This window comes from Lichenostomus cassidix, chromosome Z (assembly GCF_008360975.1).
Source record: "Lichenostomus cassidix isolate B80296 chromosome Z, HeHo_3.0, whole genome shotgun sequence".
In the NCBI taxonomy this organism is placed as follows: Eukaryota; Metazoa; Chordata; class Aves; order Passeriformes; family Meliphagidae; genus Lichenostomus; species Lichenostomus cassidix.
This window is the reverse complement of record NC_139511.1, coordinates 6,713,931-6,741,488: the sequence shown is the minus strand read 5'-3', so window position 1 is coordinate 6,741,488 and position 27,558 is coordinate 6,713,931. Positions and strand designations below refer to the sequence as shown.

At 43.0% G+C, this 27,558-nt stretch overlaps 3 protein-coding genes and 1 long non-coding RNA gene across 8 annotated transcripts in view; 2 read left to right on the top strand and 2 right to left on the bottom strand.

The window, feature by feature from the left end:
- The window catches only part of LOC146424317 (uncharacterized), a 426,563-nt gene that overhangs the window by 57,052 nt on the left and 341,953 nt on the right, over positions 1-27,558 (bottom strand). The gene's annotated exons all lie outside the window — the stretch shown is intronic.
- On the top strand, positions 3,382-12,193 carry LOC146424328 (fructose-bisphosphate aldolase B). The gene is made up of 9 exons (XM_085042968.1): positions 3,382-3,523; positions 8,678-8,799; positions 9,085-9,296; positions 9,802-9,856; positions 10,002-10,162; positions 10,386-10,469; positions 10,950-11,124; positions 11,265-11,464; positions 11,683-12,193. Exons 2-9 carry the CDS (start codon positions 8,688-8,690, stop codon positions 11,776-11,778), a joined length of 1,095 nt encoding a protein of 364 aa, XP_084899094.1. The 5' UTR covers positions 3,382-3,523; positions 8,678-8,687; the 3' UTR covers positions 11,779-12,193.
- LOC146424327 (large ribosomal subunit protein mL50-like) lies at positions 14,270-15,947 on the top strand. 2 transcript variants are annotated; one of them, XM_085042689.1, is made up of 2 exons: positions 14,270-14,404; positions 15,200-15,947. In XM_085042689.1, exons 1-2 carry the CDS (start codon positions 14,316-14,318, stop codon positions 15,597-15,599), a joined length of 489 nt encoding a protein of 162 aa, XP_084898815.1. In that variant the 5' UTR covers positions 14,270-14,315; the 3' UTR covers positions 15,600-15,947. The 2 variants fall into 2 exon arrangements, with proteins under 2 accessions (XP_084898815.1, XP_084898816.1); XM_085042690.1 differs by having other exon boundaries at positions 14,276-14,404; positions 15,203-15,947.
- Positions 17,627-27,558, bottom strand: part of PLPPR1 (phospholipid phosphatase related 1) — a 116,389-nt gene continuing 106,457 nt past the window's right edge. For all 4 annotated transcript variants that reach the window (XM_085042255.1, XM_085042257.1, XM_085042256.1 and 1 more), the window contains exons 6-8: positions 22,220-22,396; positions 20,194-20,325; positions 17,627-18,904 (exon numbers count right to left, since the gene is read on the bottom strand). In XM_085042255.1, coding sequence (XP_084898381.1) covers positions 18,872-18,904; positions 20,194-20,325; positions 22,220-22,396 — 342 coding nt within the window. In that variant the 3' untranslated portion in view covers positions 17,627-18,871. The remainder of the gene's footprint in view (positions 18,905-20,193; positions 20,326-22,219; positions 22,397-27,558) is intronic.

Below are 27,558 nucleotides of genomic sequence, written 5' to 3'. Positions count from 1 at the left end.
TTCTCAGGCGTACTACATTTTGTCTCTTTTCACATTTATTTTTTTATTTAAAATGCCAGTTAATTTGAGCAGTTAAAGGCAAAACATTATCAGAATTACACTGCTAGAAACAGACAGAAAAAAATCACAAGTTGTAAAATCATAAGCAATTAAAATGTTTTTATCTGTTGACTTTAAAACAGGCTTTCCATTGATTTTAATGTACTTTATCCACCAAGATGTCACTTAAAACTTCAGTGCACAACTAGCAAGGCTGGATATAACAAAGACAGCAATTAAAATAACTTCTACTACAAAAATACAACACTTGCATAGTCAAACTCCAGAAAGAAAACCCACAAATTAAGACATAAGTAATAACCCATGCTCCGTGTGAATACAGTTTTCAGTCCTTAATATTTTTAAATGCATACTTCTGTCAACTTTTGTATGGTAATTTCAGATGGAAAAGTCAAAATCTCCAAGCAATTCAAATATAAAATTCACTAATGTTGCACCACATTTTTGAAAGGAAATGTTAGACACTTGTGTTTTAATCTTACCAATCTCTTTTATAGCTAACTACCGCTTTCTGTTTCTATGCTGTAAAAGATACAACAGTGAACATTCAGGCTCTGTAACTAGTTATGCATCTTGTTTGCAGTGATGTTTCAAAAACATGTATAAAGTTTTTTATATTGTAAGACTTTATATCAGCTCTCTCCTGAACACATAAAAAACCCATAATCTGTGCAGAAAACCCTCAGTCACTGTATTTTATTAGATATGTATTTAAGCAATCAATTCTCAGACATCCAAAACTCAAAACCAGCAAGCAATCCTTTCTCTAATGAAAGATTACACTCTTCACTAAAAAAGTGTATTGGCAATCACTACAATAGTCAGCATAATCACTTTTAAGAATACAAAAAACTGAGAGTAGTTGCTCTTTTGTGCAACTGACCTCCCTTCTTGTTCACCCTCTCCTTACCCTTGCCTGGGATCTTTATACTATGTCCTCCTTTCCATGCCAGAGGCAGAGGGGGATGAAGAACCCCAGGGATGCAGAGAAGAGATGGTTCTGCCTCTGAAACTGAATTCCCACTGGGAACCCTGCCTTCACACTGGAAAGGTGTGAGAGTTGGGAGTTCTGAGTTCAAACACTACCTCCATGAGACAGAATTACAACTTGGATAATACACCAATTTTGCCACGGAATAGTAAGTGTAGGCAGTGATTTGATGCTTTTTATGGGCCAGGTTAGTTGTTTGGTTAAATGCAAATACACTGCATTCCCCTCAGGAGGAAAGTTTTTCCTCTTATTATTTAATAGCGATACCACTAAAACCTAATTTTAAAAGCTACAAGTACCCCTGAAGTATAAATACGTATGATGGAAGTATGTACTCTTTTCCAGTGTCATTTTAATATCACCGTAATTTCTGCACAGTATGGTCAGTCTGATGGGTCTGCATGCTAACACCTTACAGTGCCATCATCTACCATAACACCTCATACCAAACTCCTGCCTGAAAAGGCTCCCATTCCTAAATTATGTGAAAAAGTTAACCATCATGTCCATTTACCTTTTTATCTTCTCAATCCTCAAAATCTCTGTGAGGACTGGTAGTCCTGGAGCATGGAATGCTGAACGTTGCGTTAGAAGGCCTAGGAAGACACACTCCAGCAATTATCCACTGGAAATACTTTTATATACTTCTGAGTGAGTTAAGAATACAAGATGGGCTGCAGGGGATTATTTAAAGTGGTATCTAAGTGTCTGGCACTGCCTTTTTCTTCAAGAGGACTCCCACAGATTTTCTGTAATAGCCTGTCAGACCATATAACAGATGAGACTGGGAAAAACACTTCAAAGACTTCGCTCCTGTGTCAGCTTCTAGCCAAATCAGGAACAACAGGACTGAAACTCTGATTTTGAAGAAGAAGACCACCAGTATAACACCTTCTTGGTCTCAAGACAGCCTTGGATAATGTATGCCATTAAAAATATTTGCAACCTATTTTAGATGCCTCTGTTGTAGTGAAGAAACTTTAATACACCACGGGGTTTGTCTTTCTGCTAGGATGGGAGAAATGGAATGTAAAGCTAACACTGTAAAGCAGGAAAAGCTTTATGTCCATGTCACGTGCCACAGCATTCTTCAGCAAAATAAGCATGGATCAGGAAGGGAAAGATGAAAGAAACCAGAGGAACACAAGCACAAGGCCTTCGACTGGACTGCATTCTCAGCTCTTTCAGAGCTTTCTCTGCTGACTGTCAGGCAGGCAGCTTCCTAAGATTTGCTACAAACACTGACCTTGGCACACAGCTGCACAAGAGAGGCTCCAGGAGGAAGACAGTGTGGCAGAGAGAGGAGAAATCAGATGTCTCACCCTGTCCCTGTAAAGGCCAAAGGGATCACTGCAGGAGCCAAACAAATGGAGAAATGATGTCATTCTTCAGGCAAACACTGGGTCTTTGTGGTAAAAATGTGCCAATGTCCAAGGTTGCAGAGGGTGTTGCTCCTGAGGGTATGATGTTTGTCCAACAGTCCCTGTACTGTGCTTCCCTCCAGGAGTACTGGCCTGCAGGATGGGTACAAAAAAAAAAGAAAACAAATAATCAAATCTATCAACCTGGACTTGGTGAATGGCTGTAGTGAGGTATCATATAAACTGCCATGCTGATACCCCATTTATACAGAGTCAGTATTTTTCACTGAAAACTTTTGCTAAGCAACAGAAAAGTTAGTATGTCATGGCAAGATGGGTGGGCATCTCTGTGGGATTTTGAGGGAAAATCTGGTTTGCAGCTGTGCACCTCAGTGTGGGTATGTTCGGTCTGACAACCATTATTGTCTCACATACAGGACAGCAGAACTTGCTGTTTCATTAAACCTGACACTGTAGCATTGCATTTTGCCTTTCCATATACCAACCGGAAAAGGAAAATACGTTTCTTTGCTAGACTTTCCAGTGAGGAGAAGCAGTGTAACTCTCAGGAAGCCACTGAAATGATACCAGCTCATTCCAGTTAAGGATCTGTGTTGTTTCTGCATTGTTTCTGTATTTTGTTTTCTGCTCTTTCTTCCTGCAGTTTCCTAAGTATTAGCTTTCAGAATATCTAATGCTAAAAGTCGTGTCCAAGATACCTGTAAGCAATTTTCATGGTTTCTCTTGCAGCTCTGTTTGGTCTTTTTTAGAAAGAGGAGGAATAATTTGAAATAACTGGAAAACATCTCAGTTTCACTGCATGAATAGCCTTGTATGTGCAGGGGAGGGGAAAGGGGAGGAACAGCAGGAACATGACCAGGTCCCATTGGAGGTGTGTGGTGGTGGTCTGATAGCCAGTGACCGACCTTGAGCAGTGACACCTCCCTGGACAGCTTGCGGGGGAGGAGGGACAATGAAGGAGTGGAGGCGAAAAAAAAAAAAAAGCCCCATCAAGACTTTTATAAAAGTTAGTGATTAGAAGGACTAGGTCTCTTCGCCTGCAAACACCTCAGCAGAAGCTTGTAGCAGCGGAGGCACTGCCCACAAACCAGTAAGTATAATAATCCAATTTCTAAACTGTAAAGTTGGTACATATATCAGCAGCTGAGACCTGGTATGTTTATCTACAGTGGGCTTGGGAAGTTGTTTTTTGTTTTGTTTTAATTTTTTTATTTCAGGAACAGCTTGTGAGAAATAAGCGCTCAGCCATTCTGCACTGGTCTTCCAAAGGGATCCATTTGCTGCTAACACTGACTTTCTAATTTAGCTTAGTCACTCAGAACTCCTGGAGTAAGTGAGTGAATCCTTAGTCTAAGGGAACTAGAGCAGTAACATAACTGCATTGCTTTCTGTAGCTTTGTTTTGTGCTTGTTTTTGCTTGTGGTGTACATAAATTTCTGTTTCACAAGGAGAACAGAGAATGACTGGAGAAGGCAGCTGGTCCTGACAGACACCAGTGCTGTCAGAAGTGCAGTTATGTGTGTTTGTTGTGCAGCTTCTTCTGAAGCATTAGTGCAGTGCTGTGGATAAGATCCTTTGGCAAGATCTGCAGTGCAGGAAAATAAAACCTGCTCTTGCATCAGGCTGTAGCCTTTCAAGCTGTGAACAGCCAGAACAGGAAATTGCTTGACCAACTCAAATCCTCACCGAGTTTGTGATCCTCTGTCACTTTCTCAACTTATCCATGTGCTTACCCAAAACTATTTCGCCCACCTGAGACCCTCACCACCGCTTCCCCCAGCCTCCCCTGCTGGCAGTATAAGACTTGAATTCTCATGCAAGTCTAACAGCAATTTTTTTACCTTCTCAGAGCTGGTCAATCTGTTACATTACTTGGCTGTCCTGACAGTGAAAAAAAAAAATCTTTATATCCAGTCTGAATCTCTCTAGTTTGAGCTTGTGCCTTTTGTCTCTCACTTTCCCATCACAGCTTCTGTGAAGAGCCCAGCTCTGCCTCTTCGATCACCACCCTGTAGGCACTGGGCTGAGATGTGCCCCTGAAGCCATCGCTGCTTGAGGCTGAACTAGACCCAGCTCTGCAGACTTCTCACAGAGCAAGTGCTCCAGCCACTGACCTTCTTGGTGGCATCTGTTGAACTAACTCACTTCAGTCAGTTTCCTGTACTGCAGAGGCCCAACACTGGATGCAGCACCCAGATTTTACAGGACAGACCCCTGCTTACACAGGATACTTGGGCCCTTCTTGCTGGCCCCTGTTCAGCTCGCTGCCTGACAGAGCCCTGGGCCATCCCTAAAGGGCTCTTCTCTCATCCCACTGATCCTGAGGGGATGGTGGCCAGGGCCACCTGCATCCTAGGCAATGTCTGAGCATTTGTCTTGGCTGGACTTCACGGTGCTCTTCCCACCCCAAATCCAGGCTCCTCTGGATGGGTGCCCATCAATCAGGCATATCAAGTAGTCCTGCTAGCTTAGTGTCATCTGCCAACTAGATAAGAATGTGTTCCATCAGCAGGATGGGGCCAGGCTTGCCCAGCCATTCATACCCATCTATTTTCCCCATGTCCAAGGAACCAAAGTTATTTAGAAACAGCTTTTTAGTGGATCTCCGCAGAAAAGTGAGGCCAGTAACCACGGACATCCACTGCAGTGAGAATATGAGGTGCCTAAGTCATTATTTGTCTGCCTTTCCTAAGCATACAAATATAAAAGAGGAGTAAATCCAGTCAGGCTGACACTGGGCCTACATGTGATGGGCTAAATTTTTGAATACTTTTCATTATACCTGTCAACTGTATTTATCTACTTATATATTCAGCTTCTTCTTCAAACCTTGTTCTTTGGAAGCAGAATCTCTTGTGTGCAGAGTTTGTATTGCTGACAGTCACAGATGGTGCTGAAAGGCTGTGTTTACTAGTAATTGAACAGGAAAAAGCTACATGTGTGGGATACAAACTGTAGTTTGAGACTTTGGTCCTACACTATTGGAACCAATTTTATAAAAGAAGGCAGTGAAGAGACCAAAGAGAAAAACTTAGAGATTCTCATCCAGTCTTTCCCCATCTGCAAACCACGACTCAGGTGAGATTTTCAGTAAGATTAGAAGATGCCAGTCACTTGAGGTGGTTGGAAAGGAAATATGCCAATGGTGTATTAAAGTTTCTAAGATATTTGGAAGCTGGGAGGCTTGTGCAGTGTCATTCTTTTGAGAGTTTTAAAAATTCTACTTTAAAAGAAATGTTGTGTAAGGAGATAGTATGGAGAAAATGCATTGTATTCATACAATGTGAATTCAACATGAAATCACTAGAGCTTATGACACAGCCCACAGCCTAAAATGGGTAAATAAAAATAAAATTTCTTGAAAAACCTTGGTGGTGGGACAAGTCCCAGTTGCTGAGAGTTGTTACTGAGATCGTAGCTCATTAGAGTGCTTTTCTTCCTGGAAAAGTTATCACATTAACAGATAACTCAAAATAAGGCAAATAGGCTTTGTTCTTAGAAGTCAGAAATAAGCTGTGCAGCTCTGGCAGCCTGGACAGAACAGTTTTTTCTCAGGATGTGTGAGGTGACATATCCAGCTCCTTGAGAGGGGGCATTAACACTTCTGTCGATGTGCTGGGAGCTTACTCCTTACAAGGTAGCTGTATGAAATTTTACTGAAGAGTAAGGCTTCTCCACTCCTGGCTGCTCCCCTGCTCAGAGCAGGACCTTACAGCAGAGATGCCTTTCTGAGGGCAGACATGAAGATTCTCAGAGATTATGCTCCTCATTAAAGAATCACAGGAGAATAAAATCCTAAATCAAGGGTACTAGAACCTTCTGCATCTTTGAGCTATTAGAAGGTTCACAATTATTCTTTTGCCCTCATTTCTTCACTATTTAAGCTTAAAACACTGTGCCTTTTATTTGTCCTTGTAGCTTGGCAGGGTAGATCACCATGGCCTTAAAGATAATTTTGAGGAGACTTTGGCAAATCTCCACCTGCTCCTTCATGTTCAATGAGATACTTGCATAGAAACTGGAAATAATTTGCTGTCCTCCAGTTCATCACTATGAAAGTACACTTTGTTGTTTCAGTCTCTCAGAGCACTCACTTGGAACAGCATTATTCACTGAAAACTTGTATTTCCGTATTTTGAAAATTTGCCTTGCAGGCTGGTTTTGAGTGATAAGTGTCTCCTTGTTATCTTTCGGCAAACATTGGGAACTAGTAAGATAGAGCAGACATTAGCCTCATTGTTTATTGCATTGCTGGAAAAAAAGTGTGCCCATCATAACGTGACTGGAGCGACTGGTGATCTGGCAATCCAGCCAGCTGGATTAAAGGTTACCTGGATACACCTCTTGGTGCTGTGATCTAAAATCCCACCCCTGATTTAGCTATGTGTTAGTTTTGACCTTGGACAAGATCGTATTCTTGCCAGAGCACAATTTTCCAGTCTTTTTCACAGAAACTGTGAACTACTGGAGTGATTCCTTATCATTTTGCATTTAACAGTAGTGTGGCTTTAACTGGGGTGCTCACCACCCAACTATTTCTACAGTAATCATAATAATAAGCCAGTTTCCTCTGAGAGATATCCAACACAGAAAGCAGGTGAGGGATAAGGAGAGTTGTAAGTGAACTTAAGTAGCTATGCAGCATAAACCACAGATTTTCAAATTCTTCCGGGTGAGCTGAGAAGGCCAACAGTGAGGAGTGATGCAGCTGTGATCACCACAGTAGAGGGATGCTTCCCAGAGCTCTGGCCACAGCCTGGCACACAGAGAGATGGGTTCAGCTAAGCCTGTTTCACCAAGACCACAGCAAGAAGGCATTTCAGCCCTTTGAAAAGCAGGGAACTCTCCTTAATTTGATACAGTCTTCATCCTGCACTCCTTCAAAACCCTCTAAACCTAAAATGATTCACCTGTGGTAAGCAGCATGTGAAAAATTCCAGTGTCAGCTCACAAAGAGGTAAAGAAGACATCTGGGCTGCATCTGACTGGTAAGTATGGACAGAAAATGACATCAGAATATTGCAGAATAATATTACCAGTACCAAAGTACTTTCACCTATAAATCAGGGACATGAACTTATTCCTGTTGCCATACTCTGATGGCATTGTTGCCAGAAAATTTTGGCACCATTTGACATGGTATACAGAACTCTGTAGACTATCATGAGTAGCGGACAGACCCTTTTTTGTTTCTCCCCATTATGCCCTTCAGTAGGGAGGACAAGACAAGGATTCCCTGGCAACACAGCATCTGTGTGCAGGGAAATAAGAAGTTGGACTTGGCTCCCTACATACTTATATAGGGAGAAATATTTTCTGGCCATCTCTGATGAAATGGAAAATGGCAGAGTTTGGGAATAGAAAATGCAAACACTGTCCAGAGCCCTGCCCTTTTGGAGGAAAATGTGATATTTGAAATCTTTTATGTGGCTTTTAATCAATCACCTTCTGGATTTACCACCCACTGATAAAAAATAGTCATAGCTTTAGCTATCACATGTGATAATCTAGAGAAAGGGAATCTTTCTGTTTCATACTTACAGGCTTATACACTCAGTCAAGTAACTTGAACTATTCAGATGATCCAAGCAAAACTTTAATAAGACCAAGAATTTTGTTGTATCAAGACAGAATCTAGATTTCAGATGCTGAATATTTGCAGCTTATCAGCCTCTGCCACAGCTGAAAAGATAGAAATGAGGGGTGAATTCTCCTAAGGCACCAAGTCTCTTGTAAAGGAAGCAATGCACTACATTTCTGACAGCAGCCATAGGGAGGAGGATTACAAACCAAGGCAAAAAGTTGGGGATGGGAAGTCAACCAGACACAGTAGCAAATACTGCCAGCGCAGGCAGGAAATAGAAGAGGAGCAGTGTTAGGAAATGTGTAAAGGTAAACAGTGGAATAATTGGCATTTAACTGATGAGAACCAAAGAGTTTGCAGTTTGTTACTTGGTGCATGTTTTTATGGCAGACTGACTTTCCTTTATTTTTTGAGAAAATCCAGATACAATGCAGAGTCTTTCCCACTTTGGTTCTGGCAGAATTTTGCAGGATGTGCCTTCTGCATTTCTCTCTAGTTTTTCCAGACACACCAAGCCTAGAAGAACTCGAATAGATTTCTGGACATATCCCTACCATAACATGGACCAGACAAGCACCAAGAGCCCTGCAGTGGAAATACTTGAGTGGTGTCACTGGTTCACAGTCTCCCCCAGCTTGTAACAGTAATTCTCTCCCACAGACAAGTCAACATGACCCACCAGTTCCCAGCGCTGTCTCCAGAGCAGAAGAAAGCTCTTTCAGACATTGCTCAGCGGATTGTGGCTTCAGGAAAGGGGATCCTAGCTGCAGATGAATCAGTGGGTGAGTTCTGGATATCAATCAGTTGGAAGTACCCAATATTTTCTTCCTTTTAGTTTTGCTTCATATTTTAAAGTCAGTGGAGAAGATGAAAAACACTTAGAAACTGTTGTCAGAGCAGAAACAATTCTGCCAGGCAGGGCTGCAGCTGCAACAACAAATGCTTACAAGCTATGGATTGAGATGGAAGCTCTGAACTGAAGCCCCAGTTCATTACTACATACTGGGAAGACCAGGAGGCTAGCCAAGCCTAGAACCTCTTTGTCTGGCCTTTGTCCACCTCACTAGGTACCATGGGAAACAGGCTGCAGCGGATCAATGTGGAGAACACGGAGGAGAACCGCCGAGCTTTTAGAGAGATCCTCTTCACTTCGGATGCCTCCATCAACCAGAGCATTGGAGGAGTGATCCTTTTCCATGAGACTCTCTATCAGAAAGACAGCACTGGAAAGCCATTCACAACACTCATCAAGGAAAAAGGCATTGTGGTGGGAATTAAGGTGAGTATCTGTATGTGCCTGGCTGGGACCATAATCCAAACCCTAGTTCCAGAGAAAATTATATTTGGGGCTGCACTGTCTCCTGAAAAACACTTCCCCCCTCCCACCCTCGTTTTTGCCCTTGGTTTTAAAACTCTCTGCATTGCTTTTGTGCAACTAACTAGAGGCACATTTGCTCTACATGTTGAAACTTTTCATACACTGACTCCCATTTACTCACCATTCACTGCAAACAAGTCCCTCCATGCAGTAACCTAAATCCAATTCTGTCCACTTCTGAAAGAGCAATTCCCTGCAGATCTACACACACACTGCCCCTCCTCTTACCCAGTTCACTCCTTTTTCTTCCCCTTTGCTCCCACATTTCCTTTCTTTGCACCCTGAGCATTTTAAGGTCCATGCTTTACTCACAGTCTTCCAAGGCAGACTAAACATGGGTAAGAAAATAAGGATTAGACTGGTTCCTATCTTTTTGTAACCGTACCTATTTTTCTGATCTCCACAGCTGGATAAAGGCACAGCACCTCTAGCAGGAACAAATGGAGAAACCACCATCCAAGGTAAGGAGAGATCTAAGGAACCTAAGCCATGGCCTGAGCAGCAAAAGCCATAGGGTAGCTGGCCTGAGATGCAGCCTAGGCTGGAGTCACAGTACTTTCTGTGCTGAAGAGCAGCTCTCAGTGAAGCATTGTTCTACCTCTGCAGGGCTGGATGGACTGGCTGAGCGCTGTGCCCAGTACAAGAAAGATGGTGTTGACTTTGGCAAGTGGAGAGCAGTGCTGAAGATCACCAGCACAACACCCTCTCAGCTTGCCATCCAGGAGAATGCCAACGCACTGGCACGCTATGCCAGCATCTGCCAGCAGGTACCTCCCCTTCAGCAATATTCCTGAGATGCTGGTGCCCCTTCTCTCTTTTCCTTGTGATAATAATCTTGGTAGATCTAAAGGAGAATTCGTGTGAGGGTTTTGGGAACGACCAGGAGGAAGGGCAGCACAGCCCAAAGAAATATCACCAAAGTCAGGGCAAACAAGAACAGTTTAATAAAGAATCACAGCCATAAAGAATCCCCTGTTGTTCTTTCCTTAGAATGGCTTGGTGCCCATTGTGGAGCCAGAAGTCCTGCCTGATGGAGACCATGATCTCCAGCGCTGTCAGTATGTCACAGAGAAGGTAAGAGATTCCTCCCTCTCTCCTCCCCCTCACAAATCAGCAGCTAAACTTTGTGCAGTTTGTGCTTACAGATCTCAGTGAGATTTGACTAAAAATGTGCTTTGTAACTGCATCACAAACATGAGCTTCTAGGCAAATAACAAGCTCATAGGAAATGAAAGAGTATTTTCCATGCTTTTGGATTTCCACTTCAATGACAATATAAGCATTCTCAATCTCAAAAAGCTGTATCAGGACCAAACCGAATTACCTTAATTTCAGTACCTCAGCTTGCAGGGCCAAATCCTATAAATATGAAGAGTTGTATTCTAGTAATCGCGAAAGCAGTGGGGTCTCCACAACTGCAACTCTGTGAAAAATTTCATAAGAAAGCAAAATTCAATTTGATCTTGCTACAGTACTAAAGAATAAGCCGTCCTTCCGCAGCAAGCTTCCGTGAAGATTTGAGCAGAGGTCTGTATGCAATCCTCCTGTTTTCAGGTTCTGGCTGCTGTCTACAAGGCCTTGAATGATCATCATGTGTACCTGGAAGGGACACTGCTGAAACCCAACATGGTGACAGCTGGGCATTCCTGCACCAAGAAGTACACCCCTCAGGATGTCGCTGTAGCAACTGTCACTACTCTCCTCCGCACCGTTCCTGCTGCTGTTCCTGGTGATTCCTGATTCATTCCTATCTCTTCATTCCCACTCTCGCTCCTTCCTCTGACATGTCTGCTCCTCTGGCACATAAAGGTCAGGGATTGAAGTGGCTGGAACATTCTGTTTCTAAGCCTCAAATCATCTTTTTTGCAGGAATCTGCTTCCTGTCTGGAGGTCAGAGTGAAGAGGAGGCTTCTCTCAACCTGAATGCCATGAATCAGTCCCCTCTGCCTAAGCCTTGGAAACTGACCTTTTCCTATGGTAGAGCCCTGCAAGCCTCTGCCCTGGCTGCATGGCTGGGCAAGAGCGAGAACAAGAAGGCTGCACAAGACGCCTTCCGCAAGCGGGCACAGGTATGAGGCTTCCACCCAGGACAGAGAAAGGCTGCTCTCCATGAAGGGACACATGTTGTCACCTTCCAAAGGTTCCCCTTGATTCTGTCTACCCTGGTGCTTCATGTTCACCATGGGTGTTACTCTTGTTATTTCTGCCTTGCTTTAACCAAGCAAGGTTTAACTCCTGCTGGTTGCTCTTTCCTTCATGCTGACTGTTTTCCTTTTTTTCTTTTCAGATTAACAGTTTGGCTTGCAAGGGACAGTATGTCATGTCTGGGAAGGCTGATGCAGCTGCCACGCAGTCACTGTTCACTGCCAGTTACACCTACTGAAAGCGCAGGAGCCTTCCTTCCTCCTGTCTCTTCTCACATGGTGGAAGATGTTCAGAAATGAAAGAAAACCATAGAAATCTAATTTCCCTTACCCTACACCAAACTGGAGATAAAATGCATTAGCTTCCTCTCCACCCTTCACTCCCACAATTTACCAAGGGGATATGCTTGTTTCATTTGCACATTCCAAGGAAAGGGAATTCTTTCCAAACAACAAACAACAGCTGCCAATGAATCATGAACCCACTTTCCCTCAGTTTGAAGCTCAGTCCCTGGAATAGCAGGCAGATTCAGTAGTTCCCTAGAAATTCAAATAGCTATCCTCACCCATTACCACGTTTTGCAGCTACAATCCTGAATTATAAAACCTAACTGTGTATTCAATCATGTCAATAAAACAGTAATAGAAAACTAATCTCTACCTCACAATTCTTTTTGTTTTGTGTAAACTTCACAGCATTTTTCATAAATCTCAGTAGTACTTTCAAGGATTAAGTCACGAAGTGTTACAGCTGGTGAGCTTGGGAAACTGAGGCTATCAAAGGGAAATAACTCAGTAGTGACACAGCTGTAGAGGTTAATCCTGCTGACACAAGTTTGGCAGACAGTAAAAAACCTGGGAGATGTACACAGCAAGCAATGCTCGGGACTCAGGCCGCAGATAAACAACACTACCTTTAGAAGCATCTTGTGTCTCTGGAGAGCCATGGTTGGTGAGATGAGGCTGGTACACACTGTGTTAGGGTTGCACAGCTTGGGTCAGGGCTGTGCAAGGACTGTCCTTCCAAAGCGCCTTTACAGCGGCATTTCCCACAACAATTAACACAAAGCATGCAGGAAGGCATCTTGGCCTGCCTGTTGTGTAGCTTGAATAATGAAGCTGATGTTGCAGACCCACAGTCTGACCTTTGGCACCTTGCTGTGTTCCTGTTAAAGGTGACAGCTTTGTTAGCTAAAGCACAATCAGACAATTGTCATGGAAAAAAAAAAGCATAGATGGCAAAACCAGCAGACCTAAGGTTATATAAGAATATTTTCCTGGCTACGTGCTACACCAATCAACTTGTGAGGCCTTGGAGCAGCCCCCTAAACAGCCAGGGCTAGGCGACCCAGAGTATCCCATGTCCTTTCAGGGTCACCCCTCTCTGCTGACTGCTCCTCCTGGCCACAGGCACTCAATGCTCCTGCCAACAAATACAGGGAAATCAGGCAAAATCACTGCCCTGTAACCACCTTCTCATGTCCTCTGTGCTAGTAGCCAGAGTGTCACAGAGGCAATAAATAAATAGCCAAACTCCTTCATGTGGATTCAGTCACTGCATAGTTAAGGCTTGCATTCAGTCTGCCCTGACAATGAGTGAAGAGCAAGAGATTTGCCAAAAAACAGTCCAGAGGCTGATGCTGGTGTCAGGAATAACACCTCTTTACTCATGTACCTGAGTTCAGTGAAACACCTGCTTCTGATAAGCAGCATCCTACCAACACGCTGATCTAAGATCAATCTCAGAATCGCTTGCATAGGAAATGACCTTAAAGATCATATTTTTCCAACCCGTCCAGTTCTAACCCCCCTGCCATGAGTAGGGACACCTTCCACTAGACCAGGTTGCTCAGAGCGCTGTCCAACCTGGCCTTGGACACTTCCAGGGATGGGCATCCACTGCTTCTCTGGACAACCTGTGCCAGTGCCTCACCACCCTCATAGTAAAGAATTTATTCCAAATATCTACTCTTCCCTTCTTCAGTTTAAAGCCATCCCCCCCTTATCCTGTCACTATCTCTCCATACAGAAAGACCCCTCCCTATTTTTTATAAGCTACCATCAGCACCATGATAACCAAAACTTTCCCCTACTTACACATTTTAGTAAACAAAGGAATTAATGTTTATCGACTACAAGTTACCTAAGTTTTCATAAGAACTAGTGTTCTGTCTGCTATTGGTTAATGATCCTCTCACTTCCCATGCTAATTAGTCTGCCTCCTCAGTCTTTATCTTCTTGAGTGGGTAGCTGTGATCTGCCCCTGCTGGAATTCACTTTTACCCTGCCGGAGCTAATTCAGCACAGTGTCTGGCTGGGCTTTATTACTTTGTTCCTTGGCTGGGAGGTTGTGCCAAATGTCATTGTGCCCATAAATTCTGCATTCTTTGTATCCACCGTCTGAGGTACATCCTCCTTCCCAAGTCTTGCTAACCTCCCCTAGGTCTGAGATCCCTGAAGCATGTCAAGCCCTGCACCTTAACGAGGCAGTTCTGCCAACAAGTACTTGGCTTTCCAACACCTGGACATCGCTTAGAGCTTGTTGGCTACTTTCTGTTTCGTGGGGAAAATCTCCCTTCCTGTTGATTAGGCTTGAAAGCCGCAAAGCCCAAACATCAAAGAACACACTTCCCCAAGGAATTTTTCACACATTCCGCGTTTTCCGACAAGAGGGCTGCTTGAGGGGGATGGACTACATTTCCCGTGAGGCTTTGCGGGCAGGACGGAAGTGCGTCATCCGCAGTGGCCGCGGGCAGCAACCGGCGCGTCCCGCAGCATGGCGGCGGTGCGGGCGCTGCGGGCGGCGGGGCGGCAGCGGCCGGGGCTCTGCTCTGCGGGGCTCAGGGCGCTCTGGGGCGGCCGCAGGTACCTGCAGGGCACGGGCATGGGGGGTGGCGTCTGGTCTTCTCGGCATGCTGTTCCTTCACCGGGCCGTGGCTCTCTGGAGGTCACCGAGCCCGACATCCGCTGAGCAAGTCCTTCAGGATTTGTCCAGGCGGCTTTGGAATGTCCTCAGAGAAGGAGAGTCCACAGGTTCTCTGGGCAACAAGAGCCCACCGACGTGCACTGCTGGCGGGCGGGTGCGGTGGTTTAGAGTTGGAGTCTTTCGACCTGAAATTTGCTTTGTTTAGGGATGCGAAAAGAGCGATTTCACGGGAATGAAAAAGTAGTTTCTCTGTAACATTTTCCGTGAAACCACGCACCGGTTGTTGACTAGATTGGGGCATACGAAAAAGTCAAATTTTCTAGTTAAAAGTAGTGGGGTTTTTTTAATTTTTTTTTTAACATGTGGGTACTGATTTTCTTCAGTGCTAGTGGTTATTTTCTGTTATATCCTTTTTTTTCCCAGAAAATTAGAAACTGGAGCTGTAACCAAGAAAAAAACCCATTAATCCTGTTAAAATGCTGTTTTCAGTCCAGCCAGTGAAACAAGGCGGGTGGGTGATTGCTCTGCAGAAGCAGCCTGTGTGGTGAGCAGCTCTTGGGGAAAGCCAAACCCTGCCTGTGCTCTTCTGTTCCTCATGGATAACAGACCTGCTGTGTCCATGAGATGTGAGAACTGTCTGCATTGAGTCTGGGTTAAAACACTGTGAATACAAACGTGCTCTGACTTGGTCTGAAGTAGCCTGGAGGCTGAAAATGTTTCTGTTCTTGTGTCAGCAGGAAGGAGGAGAAGGAAGTGGCAGCAGACAGAGCAGTTCCTGAGAAGGAGGAGAGGAGTGAGCCCAGCCTGATCTGTCCCCCTCCCCGCAGCCGGAGCTACGTCCCTCCCAAGGACCTGCAGAGCTGCCTCGAGTCCCGCGTCAGGGAGGTGTTTGGCTCCTCTCTTGCCCAGGACTGGCAGCAGACTCCCCTCCAGGAGAAGAGGCTGAAGCATCGCCTGCTGGCCCAGCTGGCAGCAGAGCTGGGACACGCTGTCCCCAACTCCCAGCTGCACCGGATGCGCTGTGCCGGGGATGTGCTGAGTTTCTATCGTGCTCCCGTGAAGGACGAGACCAAGTTTGATGAACTCGCAGCTGCAGAGCTGCCCCCGAACCTCAAAATCGTCTGGCAGCAGTGAGTCCCCACATGGAGCATCCCCATGCTTGGTTTGTGCTGCAGTGCAGCAGCAGAGCCCTCTTGTTGGGCTGAGATGTGTGAATTTCACTAATGAAAGTTCACAGAGATCTCTTAATTCAGTGATGGTGAAATCTCCAACAACCCTATAAAATCAGTTGCCATCAAGGCATCTTGTTTAATTCTCCAATGTCTGTTAAGGGCCCCATTTTTTAACTTCTGTGGCTGTTAGTTTTTCTTACATGATGTCTAGTTTTTCTTCCTGTCTGATGATGCAGATCTGCATTTAATCAGAGGAGACAAACTGAACTCAGGAGGACAAGAAAATAAATGCAACAGTCTGAGAAATGAATGGTACTTTATGAGTGTTTTCTATGAAACGAGTTGTCTCCAGTGAGGTTGAGAGACTTGTGTGTGTGATTTTTCTGGGAGTAATCCAGAAATGTCCGTGTTACACCACTCAGTGCCTTGAGCCCATGCTCCCCCCTGGTTTCTTCCAGTGTGCAAATGCTTGAAGCACACTGCTGCTTTTGTGTGTTACAGTGGTCAGTTTCTTGACTGAGAAAACTTAAGTGCTGCTTTCTTTTTAAAGCTTGAAGGAATTTAAGAAACCCTTCATTTTCTCCTTTTGACCTTTAGAGAATTACAGAATAGTGTGAGTGTGCACATGTGTGTTCCACTGTGGGGTGAACGTGAGCGAACTGGGGATGTTTCACTGGCCACTGGGAAAGGCTGACTGTTCACAAATCCCTTCTCTGTAGCTTATGGGAAACCACAGTCTGACACATGGCTAACTCTGTCATTGTGTCTGCTTTAGAGACTGTTTGGGAGCAATGAACTGGAAGTATTTTTTCATGAAATTACACTTTTCCATCAAAAGAGGTACTTGCACCTCCCTGTTTCCTCTCACTATCTGAGTGAAGATAGTGAAGATAGTGAGCACTCACCATCTGAGGAAACACCCTCAGTAGCTGCACTTTGTACTCATTCCCCCTTCTGCATCTCCCCCAGGATGTCACTTAGCTCATATAATGTGATCAGAACAGTGAAAAACTGGACTGGGAATTAGGCAAGAAAAGAGCATGACAGCAGCTCATCTCGTGTTTTGCTGTGTCTGAGTTGAGCCAAATTGCCATTTCCCTGATCTCAGACATATCTGTCACTTGGAGGTACAGACCCCATGCTTCTATCAACACAGGAAGCTGCAGGGACTGGAGCACGAGGGAAGAGGATGAGACATGGGCATTTGAGATGCAAACCATTTAACTGCTTGTAACAGCCTGAAAAAGCAGAAATCTGAAAGATCAAAGTCTTGCACACAGCGCCTGTGCTGTGGAAGGGCAAGACTTCTAGGTGCTTAATTGCTCCTTCCTGCACTTTCAACAATTAAATTTCATTTAATTTTGAATTAAATGATAAATAAATAAATAAACAAAAGCCCTGCCACATGCATCTTTTTAGTTCTAGGCCAAAGCAGTAGTGCAGATCAGAAGAAAGTGTGAAAAAGCCAGTTTGGGAGGGTATTCTGTAACAAAATTCAGAACAGAATTTTCCCTCTGGAATTTTGATCACAGCTGTAGTGAGGGACCCCAAACAGTTATCAAAGGCTTCTCAAGGTCACAGAAAGCATGGCCCAAGTCTGATCCTTACATTCCTAAGCCAGAAGCAGATACCAGTAGAGTCAGAAGAAACTATCAACCTGGAAGAAAGAAGAAACACCACAAGACTAGACACAGACATCCCAGATTTTCTTTTGTGTAGCAGGAAAATGAAAGACTGGCTCACATACTTGCTTTTTTGATTTTTTTTTTGCTTCTGTTTTGGAAAAAATATACAAAAAAAGCCAAGAAGAACCAACATGGAAATGTGAGGTAAACATTCCAGTAAAAGTACAGACAGAGGCTCCATTCCTTAAAGGAGACACACAGCAGTTATCATCATGCTAGAAGAATGAGATGCAGGAAAATCCTAGAAACAGTGAAAAATCATTTAATGAAGCCTTTGCCCCAGTTCTAGCCATTGTAAATGGGCTTTTTTTTGTTGTTGTTTTTTATTTTTCCATCCCCAACCCATACTTACTTGTCTTTATAATGCTTAGACAAAATTCTTAAATTGTAAAATTGCAGTTTTGATATAAATTCTGTATGGCAGAATTTACAAAAAAAAGCAGACTGCTACTACAGACTAAGCCTTTTCTTTCTTTCAATTTTTTTTTGACTTGTCAAAGCCTGTCAGGAAAAAAAATACATTTTGGGGGGCAAAACTGGCTTCTTGGCTATGCCAATCTGAATGCCAAGGAATGCCGCCCCAGTGAAGGAGTGGTGTCACTTTTCTTTTGCACCAGTGTCACTAGTTACCCCACAAGTCTATGATGAAGTGATGAAACACTTAAAGCGCAGCCTCAGCCCCACAGTGGTGGCTGTATATCCCCATAGTCAATTCCTGAAGCCAGTTTTCACTGGGAGCTTTAGCTGGGCCTTGGGGAGGAATGAGGATCTAGGGAGATGATATAGTCAGCTCACATGCTATCAGCTACTACTATAAATTTTGACGTCTAGTCTGTCTATACTGCAGACCAAGGATGTTGTTTTAGTTATTCTTCAATAACTGGCACAATCACCCACACCAGAACAATCAGGCTTTGATTCAGTGAGGTGCTTAAGGATATGCTTTAGACTTGGAAACTGGGTGGTATATGGAGTCTGTAATTCCTAGAGAACCCTTAAGTATCTCACTGAATCAAGGATGTATTTTTCTTACTTGTTGATAGTATCATTCAGGTTAGATTCCTGATCACTGTTATTTTAATATGAATTAAATATATGCGGTTACTTCAGATCCATGCTGAAGATCAGACTTACTCAGATCAGAATCTGACCCAGCACTTCTTGCAGTTAGAAAAGGTAAAAGTGATTTTTTTTCCCCCAAGATATATAAATCCAAAACTGAGAAGAAAAAAAATTGTGTACAAATATCACATAACAACATCAACAATTCCATAGATGTAGTTCCTCAGTGCACACTTTGAACAAGAAAAGTTTTTTTTTTTTTGTTCTTTTTCTGTTTTGCTTTTAAAGTCTGGCATAATAATATTAAAGCTGACAAAAAATCAGGGCAAGCTACATCACTTCCTCATACAAAAAAAGTACAAAACATTAGCCTCTAACTAGACATAACATAATACTGGTCATCACAGTTAGACATTTAGTAACTGTGTGTCTTGGAGTATTTTACTGGAGGGTAGTAAAAAATAGCTTCAGCTGCAGGTCTCCCATCTCAGGTTACTTCAGTCATGGAGGCAGAGTGATTCTGCAAAGATGAAAAGGCAAACACATGAATGTTTGTATACAAAGCTAGCATTGACATACCCTAGCATGCTATTTCCTAGCATGCCAAAGTGGGAAAACCCCTCGCTCATAAAACCTGCTTTGTAGATGTATAGTCATTAATTTTAATTTAAGAAAATGATCTTGTTGATTTCTAGTGGACATCAACAGTTAAAATCCAGACCCTACCTGCATGTCACAGTCCAGTAGCTAGAAACAACTGACTGGACAAAATTTTTCTCACAGCTCATGAATATCTTCACTTGCTCAGCCCTTCTGTCATAGGCTACACAACGTGGATATATAAATAGCACTCAGTTTCTTGACTGTAAACCCATCAAGTGAACGTTTAATGCACACAGTTGTGCAGATTTAGTGGAAAGTCTTCTAGTAAATCTCTGCCTAATCAAAACTGACTCTTCAAATAAGCAAAGTACTTCTGGACATTAGAGTTTTTTTACCTTTTTTTTAAAATTCCTCTTTTCAGTTTATTTTATGAAGAGTTTAACAAAAGTCACTATTGATTTTGCCACACATCATGTGCAAAGGAATGACAAACCATTTAATAAAGGAAGTACAATTTATAGAACAAATAAATTACACCAGTGTATTTCAGATAACTCTTAAACTACAGTTTTTCCTTGTTCCCTGAACTTCTTGGCAGGTTGTATTTACTTGTCTGTTTTGAAAAGACTGAGTGTGATGCAGTTATGCCAACACAAGCCATTTGAAGTTGGTAGTTTTAACAGAAACACCATCAACATTGATGCGCCCACTAGCTGCTTTTTTGCAGACTTGAAAGAATGCTATTAATTTCTCTTCTGATGACTTTGAGATAGAAAAAGTATATGATTTCTTCTTATTCTAGATGACACTGAACAGTAATAAGGATAGAAAACCTAATAGCTATACTATTTTTCAGGACAGAATAGTTTATCCTCAGGAAGGAGTAAATCCTTCATATATCCCAGAAGTTTTATGGAATGTAATCAGGCAGAATTATTTTTACTTTTTTCTCAGTTTTCTATTCTTCTATGCAAAACTTTGTGAGGTGTGGGAAATCCTACTTCTTTAGCTGTGGATGTGTAAGGGGGCAGAAGATCTACAGCGTTTGGTAGTTTCAGGGATAAAAACCTTAAAACAAATTCCACCCTGATGCAGATTCACTCTGTTCAGTGGGCTTGAAGAGAGGCATGTGTAGTTAGGTATAAAACTACCTTTTACTCTGCTGCAGAGTAATGGTGATGGTCTGGGCAAGCAGATTTACAGTACCTGTGCACTCAGTGTCTCCAGAGGACTTTCCACTCTTGGAAAAGCCATAAGTGGCATTCCTCGTGGGTCTTCAGGCTTCGGTTTAGAAGGAGCTGCATGACTGCCCTTAAAGTTATGGACAACACATATCCCCTGTTCAATGCAGAAAAAAACAGAGTGAGGTCAGTGAGATCCATCTCCAGGAAAAACCTGGAGAGAGAATTACCATGGGGGTCACAACTGCCAGATTTTGCAAAGAATTTAACCTGGGTTTGGGTTCAAAGCATAACCTGTCTTGGCCTTGTGCTGCAGTGTGTTTACTGACACAGCTGGGTGTGATGGACTGCCTTTGTGATGAACCATTCTCAGCCTTCTTACATTTTACATTTGACACAGCAGAGACCCCCATGTATGCTTTATCATCCCAGAACCACGGGCAACCCAAATGATGCCCTTTACTGGCTAAATACGCCCTCTAGACTCTGACTTTGCTATGTCCCTCACGTCTGGATGACACCATTTAGCACCATTCCTGCATGCTTCCAGCACCACTGCTGTGCTGTTTATCTCACAGACCGCTCCCTCATGCATGACCAGACTCACAGCAACCACACGGTGGTGATGATGCCAATAAGAGCAGTCACATATGGCAGTGTGTGGCTTGAGGACATGTTAAAAAAAGGTACACAGACTGGACGTTTGCTGCTGGAGTGATTCCTGCAGCCAGCTCCTTGCTGGCTGTTCCCTGTCACTGACACAGACCCGAGTGAGAAGCAGGCTGCAGGCTGTGTGGGTCCTGTGCCAGCAGGATCTGTGCCAGGGATCTGACAGAACCCCTCTGGGGAGACTCCTACCATTCTGAAATTCAGCTCGTGACACTTGCAGGGTAGCAGAAGGTATGCAAGGCCAAAATGTAGCTGAAGACAGGCTGTCACTGCCACCCACAGGTCCTGGGAGCACAGAGTGTCCTGGCCTGAGAGATGGGGCAATTGCCTTTTAAATTGCATGGGTGAGATTTAAATTGCCCTTCCCAGCAGGAACCAGACAAATTATTTACATTAAAGTCAAGGAGATTCAGGTCAGAGGCTGTAGACATCTCTTTATCTGAAATGAACACAGGAATAAATGACACTTGAAGATTTATTGTTGCTTTTTTAAGTACAGAATAGAAAAAAGAAAACAGTGACAGGACAATCGAGATTTAAGGACTCTTTGAAACCTAATCCCTCCTGATTACAGGGATAAAGTGTGTGTTGCTATGCAGTGGATAGTTTTGAAGCATTTTTGATTAAATGGAACCAGGCACATTTCTTGGTAATACTGAGAATGAGCTGGACTGCTTGCTGTGTGAGTAAATCCTCAGCAAGAGACCTCTCACCAAACAAAACACTAAAACCACACAGTCCACAGGAGAGCCAGTTACACTCAAGAGTCTGGAGAGATGCTCTTTCTAGATTCTGCAGGAAGGTCTTTCATATATTTTAATATGTTTGGTTATCCTGTGAGGGGGGGGGGAACAATTTCAGCTTGACTCTAAAAGCTGCCAAGGGAGGTAGTTTTGTCTCACAGTGAGTTTTTCCTGACCTTCCTTTCTATCACACTTCTTTTATGGTCTGAAACAAAGTGGAGAACCAGGATCACAGCTCAGAGCCCCAGACAACAAATACCCTGCACTGCACATTTTTGCCAGACACAAGGCACACAGTGGGGTTTTGCAACACAGGTGTGCCAGAGAAGGAGCCTCAAGCACACCCTTTTTTAGATACTGAAATCCACACCACCTTTTGCAGCATTTTCCAGAACAGATCAAGTAAGAACATGTAGAGTAATTTAAATAATTGAAATATATAAAATGTAAAAATCCCACCATATTAGACCTATCAATTAGTATGAACCTGATTTCATTTTAGGATTTTCTCTGACAATGTGTTTTATTAGGTGGGGGTAGAATTAGATCTTGCAGGCTACAAGCAATTAGCAGTTTTTAGGTTTTTTTTTTTAAATGGTGGTATTTTTAAAAGGAACACAGAAGGACTGATGGACTTACCAGAAACAAGGCTACAGCACTTCCCAGGATGAAGCCTGCAATCACATCCGAACAGTGGTTTCGATACTCAGACACTCGATTTAGCCCGGTGAGGAAGGCAGCACACAGGGTACCCAGACACAGCACGGGCTTGGCTAGCCTGCTACTCTTTGTCTTAATTGTGCTTGTGATGTACATCTGGAAGAAAGGGCAAACCAAAAATAAAAAAGGGCTCCACCAGAAATGCATCTTTCCCACCTGGACAAATCCTAAACCAGCAAGGATGTGGCAAAATCCCTGATTCATTAAAAAAAAAATTGGGAAATGGAGGAAGAGGTTTCAGGTAATTCCGAGAACACTTTTAGGAGAATAAAAAGAGTATTGTTAAGTAATGTGAAATATCCCCTTGCATTTGCATACTGGACCTTTGCTGAGCAGGTGTGCACAGGCCCAGCTTTCCTGATTTTGTGCAAGTGCTGGCTCATACGGTGGCAAACAGGCACATGCACATGACTAAATGTTTGCAAAGGGAATCAGGAATTCATGCTTACACTCCTGCAGAAACTGTAATGTGCAGAACATGGAGCACTTAGAACCCGTATGAAATAACTGCTCCATTTTGCTAAATGGTGTTAATTTTAAGGAGCAGAGAGCATTGAGAGAAACCATTCCAGCCATTTTCCCTGCAAGATGAAGGAAAACACACAGGATGAGAGAGGTTTAATTCAAAACAAAGTTGATTTAGAGAATGTCATTCCAGAGCATGAGGTTCCACTGTTCTCTTAATATTTTTTAACCAACCCCACATGTTTCTGGCAGTTTGTTGTTATGTTTTGGTTTTTTTTCTGACAGAGAGTAAAAACGTGTGGATTGCGGTTAGCAGGCAGTCATTAATTCCAGAGCCACAAAATAACAAAGATTGAGCAAACTGAGCCTGATAGCAAAGCAATTCATTACAATCCTTTTCAGCCAACAAGTATGTAAGCCTGCATGATTTCCACAGCTTTGATAATTTGAGATGTTCCTGCTTGCTTTGTTTTACATGCCTGAAACTGACTGCAGCAGATGCTTTATGCACTGACCACTAGACGGCAATCTTCCCCCAGTCTTGGCTGGCAGGCTGAGCTGCACCTATCACCAAAACTCATGTTTAAGGGTCTTTGGAACAACAGGAAAAAAAAAATCATTGCCACTGCGTGAATAATTACCACCCACCCTTCCACCCTATGCACTCCTAGTCAATTCAATCGAGCGACAGGGAGCAGGATTGCTTTCCTGTTCCCCACTGAAGCACTATGGATGTTTGCGGCGTCCAAAGGAAAATCCATCACATCTTTAAAGTAAGAATGCAGTCCTGCTGTGACAGCTGTGAACCCCAGCTGCAGGGAACAACTGACACATGCTCATTTCCTTACAGGTATGAGATGAAGCTGGATCTTTGGGTTACCCACATGGGAGGGTTTTCTTTGTCACAGATGGGAAGTATCTGTAATTGGAGTTTCACACATCTTGGCAAGAAAATGTAAACTTGTAGTAAAGAGAACATTTTTAGCAATGAGGGTAATCAACCATGCGAACAGATTGCTGAGGGAAATCCGTTAAACCCTCGTGAGAAGGGTTCTAAACAAGACAAACTGTTTTCCCACAAGGTGGCTCCAGTTCATCCCTAACTCACACACTGAGCTAAGAAATAACTGGGAGCCCTTCTCAATTCTGGTCAGACTTCCCGGTCACTGCAACTTGATCTTTACCGTCCAGGTCCCAAAAGCCAAGACATTTTTTAGGATTCTCACTGTGGCTTACCCAAGTTTAGAGGATGGTTCCAGAGCTTTGTGCAATAGACCAAAATCTCAGTCATAGTCACTTACATTTGGTTTCCTCCACACAGCAAGTGTTTTTGAAAATTTTTCACAATGCTATTTATAGAGTAAATTTATTTCCAGAACTCTAAATGTCAAAACCAGAGAGAAGGAGGAAAGAAGTGAATATAAAAACATGTGTAGAACATATTAAAAAATAAACTACACATGATTTTACTATATAATTTATTTATTCAGCTTATTTGCTGTGATCTTATCAGTACACTCAAGCAGCGTATTTAGCAATATACAATTTGTGATAGCAGCACTTATCCCATGTGATTCCTCTCCCATCTTTTTCAGAGAGACAAAATCATAGACAAGGAGGCTTCTTTGTCTGCAAGTTTAAAATAGACATTTATATATACATATATATATATATATATGCAAATATATGCTTATATTTAGAACACATGTTATATCTATAATGAGAAAGGCATAGTGGAAGAAGTCTGTCTTGTCCCATCAGCAGAAAGTGAGGAGATTTGTGACAGTTCATTTTCCTTAGAAAGTTCAAAATTTCATACCAATATTGCAAAAGTCCAGAAGTTTCACAGACAATCTTTTCTTTTACCACAGAGATTCCTATAGTAAAAGAGAAGCTGAGCCTTTGACAATTCTCAGTGAAGCTACCCAGGGTGCCCAGGCCTTGAATGGATCATGGCTGCAGAAGATATTTGCTGTAGTGTTCTCTGCTGTTCAGCATTTCCAAATGTTGGAGCATTCATGTCCAGGTGTAGAGAGCCAGAGAAGCTAACTTTAGCCATGGGGTGGACTGTGGTGGTGCACCTCTCCCCCCTCCCCTGGCTGCACTTTGAGCTGAGAAATGCTCGTTAAACCTTGGCCTTGACAAACTGCACCTGGACTAAGCTTGACACTGTTCCCAGGATCTAACAGGCGTCTAACAAGCATCTGTTTTTTAATGAACAGCCTTGGAAACTTGTTTTTCTTGCCTGAATAACAACCCAAGTGGTTGTTATTATATTTTTCTTACTGAATCTTGAAAGAAAGTTACTGACTGAAATTGTGTCTGGAATAGAAAATTACTGTTAGTAGAAACCACTTCCTTGGAAGGGAGATTTTTTGAGCTCTCATTTCTCAGAAGATAAGGGGCTAATGTGTATGTCTCAAACACTGATAACCAGATGGTCGTGGAGGCACCCAAGGACTGTTGGCAATAACAGACAAGGATTGTTGGTAATAAGCAAGGGCTGTTGTTATTAACAGGGCCATGAAAAAGAAGTTTTGGCTGGAGAAGGGGGGCCAGGCAGAGATAGGGCATTTTTCTGTGACAAACAAGCACAACACAGAACAGGAAATGTGCATGGACTATAGCGTGCGATTAAGACCACCCAAGGCTCCCAAAGCCCTCCAACACATTTCAAGAAAGACCCGAAAGAATGGGTGGCACAAGATAATTAATTTACATAGAAAGTGAGAAATCCATCTTTGGGGTGGGAAAATCTGCCCATAAAAAGGTATTCCCCCAAGCCCAGGCAGTGCTCCCAGGACCCTGGACATCTCGTTGGCTGGGCCAATGCTGGTGGATTGATGCAGCCCTTTTCTCTTTCTCCTACTTCAGACATACAAGATTAATCTCTGCCTGCAGAGGTCACAGAAGTGATGCTTTTGATTCTCCTCAACTTCTTTAGCAGTGAAAAAGAAAAGCCTAGCTGATTAAATATAAAACCCAGATTATAAAAACCCGAAAACAAACACCAAAAAACCACCAAGCTGAACCAGTCACAGTGGGGGTTTTTTTCAGTAGCAGAGAAATGAATAAGTGAGTACAGAGACACCTGCACAGGATACTTGAGGTTTAGTGAAAGGAGGAGACTCTCAGATCTCAACATTTTTATAAAATTAAAACCAATGTCTGTGCTGATTCCATTCTCCTGCCTCCTCACATTGTATCTGTTTTTTCTTGCTCCATGGTTCAGTTTTTCAGCTTTATGCAAAACACCGCTATTACTAAGCAAATAACCTGTGTTTTATGTTCAGCAGTCCACATTATCATGCATATTAGAATCGGCAAGAGACTTCTTAAAAAACTGTGCATAGCACAGTTATTAAGCAAAGCTGGATACAAGCAATGTGCTTCTTGTGTAATGCTCATGTTATTCCCTGCTGACAGACAAAGAAAAGACAAGTGACAACATTTTTAGTTCTAGAAGGTGATTTCAGGCAGAGAACTGGGCTGAAATTGGACTGTAGGCTGAAATGGGCAAGCTTTCCTGACCGTGTGGCTCAGAAATAGTTCCATGTCCTGGGTCCCCCTGACATCTTCCTATATGAGATGCACAGGCTCATCACAGGTACTCTTGGAAGAGCAGAGCTCAGAAACACTGAGCTACTTGGGGCTTAAGCTCAGGAAGGAAAAACAGCATTCCCCTTTCGCCTGTTTTAGGCAATTTGCCTTCCTAGGAAACAAGGGACGTTGGGCAGGGAAAGTTCATGAAAACTTAGGACAGAGCCAGGACTAAGCCTGACCCTGGAACTTCCACCTAAGAGTTTATTGTGATGCAAACAGCTGCCCCAACCATGTTTAGTTTATTGTGAACTGTATTTCACACTTGGTTGCATCTTGTTCAGAAGTAATGTGCACAAAATGTTACAGGCTTTCCAAACAGTTCCCAACACATCCTGATCAAAGGATTTGCAGTTTATTTCTCCACCGTTATTCACCCAACATTCACTGCAAATGGATATTGAAAAAGCAGCAGATAGTAGTAATGTGGTTCACTGCTACCTGCTACCCAGAGCACAGAGCAAAATATTCAGTGAATACCCATCTTTAATAACTTTAAGGCTTTTCTTGCATACTGATGACCTACAGATAGACTCTGACACTAGTCTGAGTCAAGCTATACAGGAAGAAAAGACCTAGGTTAATGCCTTTTGAGATCAGAAGAAGATTAAGTCCTTGGATCTTTATGGCCAAACCAACAAGGTTTTCTGCTTTGTTGGTAAGATTCTTGGATCAATTTTCAAGCATCACAGAAACTTTAGCCAGAGAACACAAAGGAGAAGTTGATCTGTTTCATCAGACTTTGTAAGACAGTTTCCTTCCTGAGAGCATGGCAGTGTCACCTTGTCACTGGGTCAGATGGGGTGCATTTCTGTGTGGTAAAAACAAAATTCTGGCACTGACTTTTATTAGAACCTTCTTTGCAACATGAGTTCATGTCCTAAGCAAGGGGAGCAAAATTCAGCCTAAGTTCAGACCCCTATTGAAATGACCCAATTTAAATTTTAAATGCTCAGCAACACAGGGCATGTGAACAAATGTTGTGATCCAGAAGCTATTTAAAAATCTGCTTCATTTTTATGCCCATGAGACAAGGGCAGGGAGAAGAAAGATTGAATGAGAAAATCAAAGACAAGTTTAGGAGCTCTTGCCTCCACATGCAGTGTCTCAAAAGCAACGAGCATTTCATTTCCTTATACCAGGATTGATAAAATGGAGAGAGAAGGGGATGAAGAAAAAAGCCGTCCCCAAAA

What these genes read in the sequence shown, in the direction of transcription:
- LOC146424327 (XM_085042689.1), top strand. Translation starts at nt 14,316, where the DNA reads ATGGCGGCGGTGCGGGCGCTGCGGGCGGCGGGGCGGCAGCGGCCGGGG. An exon ending in GCGCTCTGGGGCGGCCGCAG is followed by an intron (nt 14,405 to 15,199) that starts GTACCTGCAGGG and finishes TTCTTGTGTCAG; the next exon opens with CAGGAAGGAGGAGAAGGAAG.
- LOC146424328 (XM_085042968.1), top strand. Translation starts at nt 8,688, where the DNA reads ATGACCCACCAGTTCCCAGCGCTGTCTCCAGAGCAGAAGAAAGCTCTT. An exon ending in TGGAGAAACCACCATCCAAG is followed by an intron (nt 9,857 to 10,001) that starts GTAAGGAGAGAT and finishes CTACCTCTGCAG; the next exon opens with GGCTGGATGGACTGGCTGAG. An exon ending in CCTTCCGCAAGCGGGCACAG is followed by an intron (nt 11,465 to 11,682) that starts GTATGAGGCTTC and finishes TTTTCTTTTCAG; the next exon opens with ATTAACAGTTTGGCTTGCAA.